General features: G+C 38.3%; 1 protein-coding gene across 4 annotated transcripts in view; it reads right to left on the reverse strand.

Moving 5' to 3' along the window:
- Window positions 1-13,198, reverse strand: part of LOC110458366 (kinesin-like protein KIF28P) — a 51,626-nt gene continuing 38,428 nt past the window's right edge. For all 4 annotated transcript variants that reach the window (XM_021510034.1, XM_021510033.1, XM_021510031.1 and 1 more), the window contains 9 exons: window positions 12,260-12,408; window positions 10,506-10,643; window positions 9,223-9,358; window positions 6,090-6,244; window positions 4,265-4,384; window positions 3,704-3,841; window positions 2,770-2,928; window positions 2,534-2,590; window positions 1-836 (listed from right to left, as the gene is read on the reverse strand). In XM_021510034.1, the coding sequence (XP_021365709.1) occupies window positions 714-836; window positions 2,534-2,590; window positions 2,770-2,928; window positions 3,704-3,841; window positions 4,265-4,384; window positions 6,090-6,244; window positions 9,223-9,358; window positions 10,506-10,643; window positions 12,260-12,408 (1,175 nt within the window). In that variant the 3' untranslated portion in view covers window positions 1-713. The remainder of the gene's footprint in view (window positions 837-2,533; window positions 2,591-2,769; window positions 2,929-3,703; window positions 3,842-4,264; window positions 4,385-6,089; window positions 6,245-9,222; window positions 9,359-10,505; window positions 10,644-12,259; window positions 12,409-13,198) is intronic.

The raw sequence follows: 13,198 nt of genomic DNA on the forward strand, positions 1-13,198 counted from the left end.
GATAGTTGCTTTTATTAGTAAGTATATGTAATAAACAGAATAAAACACGTCTTTTTCCATATCACACCCAGTATAAACCCTCGACCAATAGCAGCCCTCAGGCCTTTGGCCCTCGGGCTGATATTGAAGTCTCAGGTTGATACTGGATGTGATATGGAAAAAGACATGTATTATTCTCTATATACCTAAGCCCAGGTATGATATAAAATATTATAAGGTAGACTAGAATAACAAATCGTGATTCTTGAAAGACATCATATGTAATTCTGTCAAGTTACATTAACAATTTTGTCATAATCAACATTGAGAATTGAGAACACCATGCATTCAGGTAGCTATTTCTCTAACGTTAACGAAGGTTATATCTACTACGTACGTTATGATAAACAGCCTCAAACTCAATTTCGATGCTTTCTGCATCTAACAATGTTTATAGCAATATATATCTGCTATTTAGTTTATAAACATATTTGCATATGCAAATTTCATGCTGATAAGGGTGATATGAAATTAGTGAAAAAATCCACTCTTTCAGTTAGTGGTAAATTATTATAGTTTTCAGAGCATCAACAAACTGCTAATATTCCAGTGCAATGGACAGATTTATAATTTTAAGTCATTAAAATTGATTAATAAACACCTTAACCCCAAATAAAATATTGTTCAATAGAGGTTGATTATTGCTCAGTTTTGATTGGATGATATTGATATTCCTATTGGATAACACACGCTTTAGAGGTGTTTTCTCCCAGGTTCTCATTTCTATTATTGTCCACATTTCCACCACCCGCTTTGCTTCCGTTTCCACCACCTAACATGGCTTCAAGCTCATCAATCTGGAATAAATAATTATGAAAAAAATAATATAAAAAAACAACAATACACCAATATTCCTCTTTTAACGAAAATCAATTGATAAAAATAAAATAATGTGTGTTGTAATGTATCTGAAACAGTGAAATATATCTTATATATGTTTAGGTATGTTTGTTTGTTTGTGGTTTAACGTCCTCGCAGCAGCCAGGGTCATACGAGGGTGGGATTTAGGTATGTAAGAAAATGTCATCAAATAAATTTATTTTCTTGCATTACTGCAAGTATGTTTAGTGTACTTATGTTTTTTACCTTGCCCTCAACAACACTCTCTTACTATCAAATGGTGATATGTTAATTATGATATCCTAATGATGACATGTTGATTGTGATATGTAAATAATTATGTAAATGATAAGTAACAAGAGGCCCAGAGGGCCTGTATCGCTCACCTGGATATCTAAGCAATCATGGCAAAATATTCTCCGACGAGATCCAAGGGAATTTGCCAGACCCCAATACCAATTCTGGTAGTATGTCTGTATTAGATTTTTCATGCCCAGCAAATTAATGTATGGTTATGGGGAGGGGATCTAAACTGTTTCCAAGATGTGACTCAGAAACTAGATCTCTAGTATTGTGGCCAGACCCCAGGATCAATTCTAATATCATGACTGCATTCATCTCTTTTTGTCCAGCATTTGTATTTATAGTCTAACAGTGGGGATCTCAACCGTTCAAAGTTATGACCCAGGGGTTAAGTCTGCAAGGGTGGGGCAGACCCTGGAGTCAATTCTAATATCATGACTGCATTCGTCTCTTTATGCCCAACAATTATATATATCATTTTAGGGTGGGGATCTCAACCGTTTCAAAGTTATAGCCAAGGGACTATGTCTCAAAGGGTGGGACCAGACCCAAGGCCATCCTGGAAGCAAATGTGCATGCTTCTCTTTATACTCCACAATTGTATATATGGTATATATGGTTACACTGTGGGGATCTCAACCATTTCAACCATTTCCAAGTAAGAAACTTTTTTTGGCCCCACTCCTTAGCAAGGGGGTGGGGGTGGGGGTNTACCAAATATGATTGATATTCATGGCATATTCATGGGGGGTCAGCCCAACTATTTGTACAATTTTGAAACTCCACTACCGAGGAATGCTTCCAGTCAAATATGGTTGATATTCATCTCTTAGTTCCAGAGAAGAAGTCGCTTAAATCAATATAGCCCAATTGCCCCCTTTTGGCCCGGCAAAATTGGTTTCCCTTCACCCAAGGATGCTGCAGACCAAATATGGAACAAATCCTTTCATTCCTTCAGAAGAAGAAGGACTTTAAAGAATTTACTATATTTCCCCTATTTGGGCCCACCCTTCAGCCCCCAGGGTGTGCCAGACCCACCATTTATACATTTGTTCCCCTTTCTCTATGGATGCTTCTGACCAAATTTGGTCAAAATCTGCTCAGTCAGTTATGACTAGAAGTGATTTTTAGGAAAAGTTGACGGACGCCGCACCATGGCATAAGCTCACGTGCCCTTTGGGCAGGTGAGCTAAAAATGATGATACCTAAATGATATGTAAATGAAATGTAAATGATAATATGTTAATAATGATATGTAAACGATATGTAAATTAAGATATGTTAAGAATGATAATTATGGAACTAATATGTAAATGGCAATATGTAAATGACAATGATATATAGAACTTACCGTTATGGTGGTTTGTCCAGTCTTGCGTTTTGCGGCAAGTTGATTTTGGATGCTTCCCTATAATGCAAAAAAAAATAATCATATTATTTACAGACCTCTGAAAACACATAAACTGACAATTTATTGATGAACCAACACGTCAGCATCACCTCTGTCGAGGTGCTGATAGGTATACCTTTCTAAACAGAGACATGGACACTAAAGTCATCTTACGACAAAAGTGATAGCACTCTTACCAATTTGCCTTCTGCTTCATTTGTTCGTTTTTTGTAATTGTCCAATTCGACGGCCATCTTAGGGTCCTGTTTAACTACTGGGGCGGCAGCAGGGGCGGCAGCAGGGGCTGGCGCAGGCTTACTTTTGTTGTCATTGGCTGATGTCTTGGTGTCTGTTTTCTACAATGATGAACAAAACATATTTCAAATACTCGCAATAAATCTATGGTCATTAGATATCGTACCATCTGCTAATACTTCCTTACACTAATTCTATTGTCACAAGATATAGTGAGGTCAGCATGCAATCTAGCAAAAGGCCCAAAGTGTCTGTAGTGTTTCCCTGGATTTTAAAGCAAGCAAAACAATATAGTCTTATTAGATATTAACAATGCCAGTAAAAAGGAGGTTTACCGATAAACATGGTTAATATCCATCACTTGATTTTTTAATTAAAATTGCTTAAACCATTATGGTCACACTCACTACACATCCCTCATGCGACTCCAAGAGGTCGGACCTTCATTTGTACAATTTAGCTCTTTAACATCTCAGAATGCTTTCACTCATGGTTCATATTTATTACACAGTTCTAGAAAAGAAACTATTTAAAGCAATATGACCAAATTATAATTGTTTGGCCCCCTTCTCTCAGCTCCACCAGGGGTTTATCCTTTTTGTACAATTTTGAGACTCTAAGATCCACGGCAACTTTTAAAAGTAAGAACCCCATCTGGAGATATTCCATACTAAGTTTCCTTGAAATTCCTTAAGCAGCTATAGTTGATGAGAAGGAGATTTTATATATAATGCTTAAGACAGATGCTATGCCATGACATAAGCTAAATTATTCTTTCTTCAGGACAAGCGCGAGCTAAAACTATTTTATCTTGAAGTAAAGATATATAAAAAATCCATTTATTTGATAACAATCTGCTTTCAATTAAAAACTCACTTTTTGGGCAGTGTTATTGGCGTTCTGTTTGGCGGCTGGTTTGGCAGCACCTTTTGAAGTTGCACCTTCTTGAGAGTCACTTTTCTGTCTTCCCCACACCTCAATCACAATGGAACCGTTGTTCAAATAGGTGATGTACTACAATGCAAAAATTATTCAGAATTTGCATTGTATTTCATGATTTCTTCATAGATATTTGAATCAGTCAAATGAACTCATACTTATTGTCCATCACATGCTATTAGTATTAAATATTAGAATTAAATCCCTTATCGTCTTTTGCTTAGGTCACAAATTATGCATGGCCTTGGAATATTGTCAGGCGAGGGAATAGTTGCCGACCCACAGGAGATAACAAAAGGTTTACGTATATCACAGCAAATTTTATCCAAATTTAGTCGAAATTGCAAACCTTTTTTTCAGTAAACTTAAATAAATGTTTCTTTAAATCAACATGTATTGACGAGTGTAGAGTGAGTTTTGACAAATATGAAACCGGACACAGGGTACTCATTGCTGTGTTTAAATATTAATATTTCATCTCCTGTATTTTTCACTTACTTGTTCAGTAACCGGTGTCTGCTTGTATTTCTTTTCAAAGTTGAAGTTTGGGTTCATACTTTCCATCTCATTTGTCTCAGTGAACTTGTCATCGGTGTAGTACTTGTACTTACAGCGACTCTGACAACATGAATTGTTTGTTTGTGTAACAGGAAAGAGAATAGTGTGCTTCCACCTGGGATCGAACCTACGATCCCTAGGTTCCTAGTCAGACGCTCTACTACTGAGCTAAAGGAAAATTTCCCCTAGCTTGAAGTTAGAAGGTGACCTTAATCCTATGTACAATTTAAATCTGCCACATTTGTTTGTATTTTACATCCTATTTACAGCTATGGTCATTTAAGGACATGCCATGTGTTGGTGGTGGAGGAACACTGGAGAACCTGGAGAAAAAACACCGACCTGTGGACAAAACCTGGTGACTGCCCAATGGACGTTTAACCCACAACGCAGTGGTAGAAGGCTAGTGATCATAGATAGACAGCCGTCATAACCACTCCACACAGAAACGGGAAAAACTAACTACACACACCTTAAAATACAAATCAATTCCATTTTATTCTTGTAGGAAAATAAGAAGCAATTGCAAGCAACTGTTATTAACACTCACTATGTAAAGGGAGGTAATCACAGTTGCATTACATTCCTTTTTTTAGTTTAAACATATTTCATTGCTTATAAATTCAAGCAAGAGGATTGGGCACAAGTTATGACAACTTATAAAAGCCCTCTCCTCAACAATTGTACTACAACAATGTGATAGCGACAATAGACATATATTTACATTTTTATGCCAGAAAACGAATTTGGAAATCAGAAGAAGGAAATAAGAAACAGGTTGAAAGTGCAGGGAAATCACAAGAACATCATATAGCATTTCTTATCATATACAACAATTCTTTGGAATCACAAACATTTAAGGATCACAGGGATCCTTAAATGTTTGTGATTCCAAAGAATTGTCCTACTGCAGGGAAATCATTTAAGAATTCCACAACAGTTTTTCATATGTACTGAAATCCCCCCTTAATATGGTTTTAGATTTTGATCAACTGAAGCGTGATAGGGGAATGGTACAACCGTTGACTATAGATAGCTGGTTTAGTGTGGTTTGGTTTAGTATTGTTCAACGTCCTATCAACAGCTATGGTCATTTAAGGACGGCCTCCTCTGTGTGCAAGATGCATGTGTGTAGTGTATGCGTGTGTGTTTTGGGAGGCTGCGATATGTTCGTGTTTACATGTATCACCTTATGATAGCGCAGAACTGATGCTGACTTTATAGTGCTACCTCACTGAAACATACTGCCGAAGACACCCTGCAGGACACCCCACCTGGTCACATTATACTGACAACGGGCGAACCAGTCGTCCCACTCCTAAATTGCTAAGCGTTTAGTATTAGTAAAAAACTACCATTTTTACAGACTCTGGTATATCTTGGCCAGGGGAGAGAACCCATTGCTTTTCTCACCTGGGCAAACGCTCAACATTAAAGCCAAACGTGTGGTGTTGCCAAGCAAGGCGCTAGGAAAAAATAGGTAGTTATAATTAGAAGTAGAAAGAAAGATAAATATCCCAAATATTGCAATGGGTGCAGCAGATTCATTGTATGACTCATAAATCATTCAGTTGATCAAAAGTACAGTTAATTCCTGTCCTTGCTTAAGGCCATTGAGGTATATATACACAATTACATTCATAACACAGATGATTGAGAAATGATCAGTATTTAATGCATTAAAGCCCATGCAGGTGTATGAAGTACATTTAATTCCCTTTATCTGATTGTGATACAATAAAATTGAAAAGTAATTAATTATTACCTTTGCTATGTTTTGAGGCAGTCCTCTGCAGTTGTCAATTTTGAGAATGAAATAGAAATTTTTGCCAATTTGGTCATTTGGCTCATCAACAAAATCATCCTCTGCTAAGTCCTGGTAATCCTTTGTGCATGGCTTTGCATATACACACATATGACCTACAAAAATAGTCATCAGCATTTATAATAAAAATATTTGGTTTGTTAAATAATTTTTCTAAAAGTAAAGACACCTCAAAATATCTTACCCATTTCTGTGTGATCAGTTATAGGTGAAGTTCTTACCCATTTCTGTCTAATCAGTTAGGTGAAGTTCTTACCCATTTCTGTGTGATCAGTTAGGTGAAGCCCTTACCCATTTCTGTGTGATCAGCTATAGGTGAAGCTCTTACCCATTACTGTGTGATCAGTTATAGGTGAATCTCTTCCCCATTTCTGTGTGATCAGTTAGCTGAAGTTCTTACCCATTTCTGTATGATCAGTTAGGTGAAGTTCTTACCCATTTGTGTTCCCTTGTAGTCTGTGATAGCCAGTGTCTCCTCAATGTCCAATGCATGTGCCAGGGACATGAGGTGGAGATGTGCAGTTCCAACGATCAGTTATAGGTGAAGCTCTTGCCCATTTCTGTGTGATCATGCAGTTAAGTGAAGCTCTTACCCATTTCTGTATCATCAGTTGGGTGAAGGCTCTTACCCATTTCTGTGTGTTCAGTTAGGTGAAGCTCTTAACCATTTCTGTGTGATCAGTTAGGGGAAGTTCTTACCCATTTCTGTATGATCAGTTAGGTGAAGTTCTTACCCATTTCTGTTACCTTGTAGTCTGTGATAGCCAGTGTATCCTCAATGTCCAATGCATGTGCCAGGGACATGAGGTGGAGATGTGCAGTTCCAACGATCAGTTATAGGTGAAGCTCTTCCCCATTTCTGTGTGATCAGTTATATGTGAAGTTCTTACCCATTTCTGTATGATCAGTTGGGTGAAGGCTCTTACCCATTTCTGTGTGATCCGTTAGGTGAAGCTCTTACCCATTTCTTTGTGATCAGTTATAGGTGAAGCTTTTACCCATTTCTGTGTGATCAGTGAGGTGAAGCTCTTACCCATTTCTGTCTAATCAGCTGGGTGAAACTCTTACCCATTTCTGTGTAATCAGTTAGGTGAAGTTCTTACCCATTTCTGTATGATCAGTTGGGTGAAGGCTCTTACCCATTTCTGTGTGTTCAGTTAGGTGAAGCTCTTAACCATTTCTGTGTGATCAGTTAGGTGAAGCCCTTACCCATTTCTGTGTGATCAGGCAGTTAGGTGAAGTTCTTACCCATTTGTGTTCCCTTGTAGTCTGTGATAGCCAGTGTATCCTCAATGTCCAATGCATGTGCCAGGGACATGAGGTGGAGATGTGCAGTTCCAACGATCAGTTATAGGTGAAGCTCTTGCCCATTTCTGTGTGATCATGCAGTTAGGTGAAGTTGTTACCCATTTCTGTTCCCTTGTAGTCTGTGATAGCCAGTGTCTCCTCAATGTCCAATGCATGTGCCAGGGACATGAGGTGGAGATGTGCAGTTCCAACGATCAGTTATAGGTGAAGCTCTTGCCCATTTCTGTGTGATCAGTTAGGGGAAGTTCTTACCCATTTCTGTATGATCAGTTGGGTGAAGGCTCTTACCCCTTTCTGTGTGATCAGTTAGGTGAAGCTCTTACACATTTCTGTGTGATCAGTTATAGGTGAAGGTCTTACCCATTTCTGTGTGATCATTTATAGGTGAAGATCTTACCCATTTCTGTGTGATCAGGCAGTTAGGTGAAGTTCTTACCCATTTGTGTTCCCTTGTAGTCTGTGATAGCCAGTGTCTCCTCAATGTCCAATGCATGTGCCAGGGACATGAGGTGGAGATGTGCAGTTCCAACGATCAGTTATAGGTGAAGCTCTTGCCCATTTCTGTGTGATCAGTTATAGGTGAATCTCTTCCCCATTTCTGTGTGATCAGTTAGATGAAGCTCTTACCCATTTCTTTATGATGAGTTAGGTGAAGCTCTTACCCATTTCTTTATGATCAGTTAGGCGAAGCTCTTACCCATTTCAGTGTGATCAGTTAGGTGAAGCTCTTACCCATTTCTTTATGATCAGTTAGGTGAAGCTCTTACACATTTCTGTGTGATCAGTTATAGGTGAATCTCTTCCCCATTTCTGTGTGATCAGTTAGATGAAGCTCTTACCCATTTCTGGGTGATCAGTTATAGGTGAAGCTCTTACACATTTCTGTGTGATCAGTTATAGGTGAAGCCCTTACCCATTTCTGTGTGATCAGTCAGGTGAAGTTCTTACCCATTTCTGTCTAATCAGCTGGTTGAAACTCTTACCCATTTCTGTCTAATCAGCTGGGTGAAGCTCTTACCCATTTCTGGGTGATCAGTTATAGGTGAAGCTCTTACCCATTTCAGTGTGATCAGTTAGGTGAAGCTCTTCCCCATTTCTGTGTGATCAGTTAGATGAAGCTCTTACCCATTTCTGGGTGATCAGTTATAGGTGAAGCTCTTCCCCATTTCTGTGTGATCAGTTATAGGTGAAGGCTCTTGCCCATTTCTGTGTGATCATGCAGTTAGGTGAAGTCCTTACCCATTTCTGTTCCCTTGTAGTCTGTGATAGCCAGTGTATCCTCAATGTCCAATGCATGTGCCAGGGACATGAGGTGGAGATGTGCAGTTCCAACGATCAGTTATAGGTGAAGCTCTTGCCCATTTCTGTGTGATCATGCAGTTAGGTGAAGTTGTTACCCATTTCTGTTCCCTTGTAGTCTGTGATAGCCAGTGTCTCCTCAATGTCCAATGCATGTGCCAGGGACATGAGGTGGAGATGTGCAGTTCCAACGATCAGTTATAGGTGAAGCTCTTCCCCATTTCTGTGTGATCAGTTAGATGAAGCTCTTACCCATTTCTTTATGATCAGTTAGGTGAAGCTCTTCACCATTTCTGTGTGATCAGTTAGGGGAAGTTCTTACCCATTTCTGTATGATCAGTTAGGTGAAGTTCTTACCCATTTCTGTCTAATCAGCTGGTTGAAACTCTTACCCATTTCTGTCTAATCAGTTAGGTGAAGCTCTTACCCATTTCTGTGTGATCATGCAGTTAGGTGAAGTTCTTACCCATTTCTGTTCCCTTGTAGTCTGTGATAGCCAGTGTCTCCTCAATGTCCAATGCATGTGCCAGGGACATGAGGTGGAGATGTGCAGTTCCAACTAATATTTCCTGATCTGCTGGCTCCCAAAATGGATCTTGTTCCTACAATACAAAATTCTGTTTGTAAACGTACTATTTATGGGTCTTGCATCATCCAAGATTATGCATGTACATGTAAGGCGACAGGTCACAGAAATATAGAAAAACTTTGCCAAACAGACAGAGTAGATAAGATTGAAAAACTAAGATCTGCAGCGAATCAATTTGGCCAATAGATCAATATGGGATTCTAAAATCTCACCTAAAGATACAAACAGAGCAAAAAGAAGAAGACTCTTGATTCTGCAAGGGGCCTCACATTATTAGCCTTTTACAATAACATGTATCATTCTGGCATCAATAAATTACAGACTAAAATATTCTTAATCTTAATTGCTATGACAGGGGAGTCCCCCCCCCCCCCCCCCCCCCCCCCCCCCCCCCCCNAGACAGAAATTTCTATGGACCTGACTTTATCCAAACTTTTTTCTGGTGTAAGATATTCTTGTCTCACCCTAAGGTTGAGACGAGGGGATTCCCCTATTCATAACAATTGTTAATGGCATCAAGTCAACAATCCATCAAACGTCACATCTACAATGCATTTAGCCTGAAACATTAACATTAAATTATGTATATGATACACAATGGGGTGAGAAGGTTAAGAGAAAAAGCATCATTCACCACCCCCTTGACGTAACATAGGGAATCTCAACCCTCGGGGAAAGAATCTTCCCCGTACGTATGTGATTCCATGTGATTCCCCTATCTCACCCCCCCTGACCGGAAGTATGGATATCTCTGTCTAAGGGGGTGGGGGGATAGACATCTAGATAGCAGGGAATTGATTCTTGTTTGAAAGAAATGCTTACAATATAGAAACCATTGTGCTCAGAAGTGCCTCAGTTTAACAACACAACCATAGAACACTTCGTAAAACGAGAATATGCATCACTAAATCAGTAGCGCTATGCAGCTTTCCTAAGGGCTTTGAAGTCGGGTGTCGCTCCTCTGCAAACCTTCAAAGGCAAGTTATCAGTCTAGCAATTGGTCAGGTGTTTCAGTCTAGCAATTGGTCAGGTATTTTTACCAGCTAGAGACCAAACAAAAATCTTTGAAGTCGCGTTGCCGTCAATTTTGCTGTGACATTTGCATTCTCTACACCTGTGGGGTATTGAGGATGACTGCACCTCATGTGTTTTTTCATTACCTTAGGGACATCCCAGTTGTCTTCGCCCGAGACGAAATCCTGGTAGATCTGCTGCATGAGAGATTTGCGGTTGATGGCCTTGTTTTTGTCCCACATCCATTCATTACTATTAACCTGACTGGCCATCTTCACCATCACCTAGCAACCAAATAAATCAGTTTGATATTCTACCTCTACTATGAAGAGTTCAGCTTAAGCTGAGACAGAAATTCTGATACAATCAAACCTGCTCAAGGGACCCCCCTTATTATGAGATCATCTTGTGAAAAATAAAACACTTTTGATTTGTTCATTGTGGTGATTTCATGGAAAAATGAACCTGTTTTAAGAGACCACATGTGTTAAAAATAACTTTTCAAATTTCACTATTGTTTTGATTCCTTTGTAATTATTTTACGATGCGGACTAGCGTACGTATGGCTATAATAAATATATAACTTTTTTGTTTGTTGAAAATAACATAACATGCTGCATTCCTCCTAGATTTTATTAATTCACTAACTACATGCTATCTGTTCATAAGGAAACAAAGTGATGGTTGCATGAGAAAAATTCAACAATTAATCAAAAGTGTTCGTAAACAAATGTTCTACAGATAATTCACAGTGGCCTCCCCTTTGCTTCCATTTGGCTATATAACAGTTTAGATAATAGAATAGAAACTTTAGTTGTTTTACAACAATTATGAAACAAGTTATTTCAACTTATATTAATCACTCTTGTTGGCCGGGATGTTAGCATGCAATGGGTCTTATTGTGGGAAGAAACCGGAGCACCCAGAGAAAACCCATGTGGTCGGGCAGATGACCCTATATCTTTCACGTCCGATCGGGGAATCGAACCCCCGGCCGCCTTGGTGGAAGGCAAGTGCGTTATCCACTGCCCCACCCGACCACCCTGTAACAGTTTACTGTAGCACATTTGGGCTAGTACACTTCTCCTGACCAGGTTGCTCAATCGGTTACTTGAGTATAACAATATATTATTACATAATTGTTTACACTCAGGGCCTTTTTGTTGATTATATTTTGTTTATTTTACATTTATCATTCAATTTCCATGAGATCATGCAAAGTATGGTTTTCTTTTCAGAAATGATTTATTACGGTATAGTTATGCTGGAAAAAACAGTTTCTAAAACTTAGTTGCTGTTTTTGGCAGTGGTGCGGGGATTTTTAAGAGAACATTTCCTTTAACCCTTTCACCACAGTAGACCAAAATGGACTCAACCATAGCAATGCATGGTAGAGTCTACTAAAGTAACATAGGGGTGAAAGGGTTAACGTCAATTATGATATCTAAGTTATTTTATATAGAAGTGTTTCTGTTAATTAGATACAATACTAGACTTAAGGAATGGAGAACTTGTTTTAAAAAAAATCAACTTTCGGTAGAAATTAATACTTACATTTTTAGACATGTGCATCATTACATCAAATCCAGCAATAGGTTTTGATAACTATTATTATTTTCCTTATTTTTATTTATGTGTGCACGTTGTTATATGTGTTTATGAAATTGTATTTCATTATTTTGCCTGATTTCTTTGTTACATTAATTGATTCTGTTCATTTTAAAATAACTCTACCAGGCTGCATGTCATGAAAGGTCCTTTGTATAATTTATATTATATTTATAGTTCATTTGTATCTTTGTACAATAAAATATGTTCAAACCAAACTTGCATGAACATTAAAAAAAATGCCACTCAATCTTTATTTATGTTCACACTAAACACATGTACATAGACTTACCACAGTCCGTCCATCCTTGATGCCACGTGCCTGAGGTGAGATGAGGGCGACCTCAAACTTGACCTTTTTGTCCAGCTCTTCGGACATGGCGTTAGCCTCATTGACCAGCTGTAACATTTGGACCACCTCTTCTTGAAGGATCATGTCCTCTGTAAACAGATCAATCAAAATATCTGTAACAAACTCAAAGCCAATCAAAATCCATGTAACAACACAACTACTGAAATCACAAGTCAAGCTAAAATAAAAAATGTTTACATGTCGCAATTGATTTGATATTTACTAGTTCGCTCAGATTATCAAGATTACCATGATAAATGTTAAATATTGATGGACAAACTTACATCACAGGGTTTTGCGAGATGTGGGTTGGTAAAAAATACAAACAAGTTTAATGGTCTCCATCATGAACTCGTTTCCTTGTGTGATGTGATTTTCATTACACTCATTATTGGCTTTATGGTTCCCTTGTCACTACCCTGGCTCTAACTTTGAGGATGTGACATTATTTCGATTTAGTCTAGATTTGTCATTGATAAAGCAAAAGTCACACTTGAAAGGAAGTGAAACACTAGAGAACCAATTAAAATTGCTTTGTGGGTAAAAGTACATGCAGGTGGTTTTTTTATATCAGAAATAATATTTATTTTCAAAGATATTTATTATAACAGCTAGTTACATTTTATTCTAATGTTATGGAGCCAAGCCAAAGCCGTCAGCACAGTGCAGACACCATTAAAGGAAAAAGAAGGGAGATCACTCTGTCTCTATCGTCAAGAGGGTCGCGTGAGGGTAGGGAAGGTAGGATCTTTAAATCCTTTGTTTTTGGGCTACAAAGATGGGTGAAGGTATTGAATATGCATACTAAATTTATGGTAATTTGTATTACTGAAATGAAGTTATATATTAACATTAATGATCTTAGTAAAATAACACTGC

The sequence above is a fragment of the Mizuhopecten yessoensis genome, unplaced genomic scaffold (assembly GCF_002113885.1).
Source record: "Mizuhopecten yessoensis strain PY_sf001 unplaced genomic scaffold, ASM211388v2 scaffold9561, whole genome shotgun sequence".
NCBI classification, from domain to species: Eukaryota; Metazoa; Mollusca; class Bivalvia; order Pectinida; family Pectinidae; genus Mizuhopecten; species Mizuhopecten yessoensis.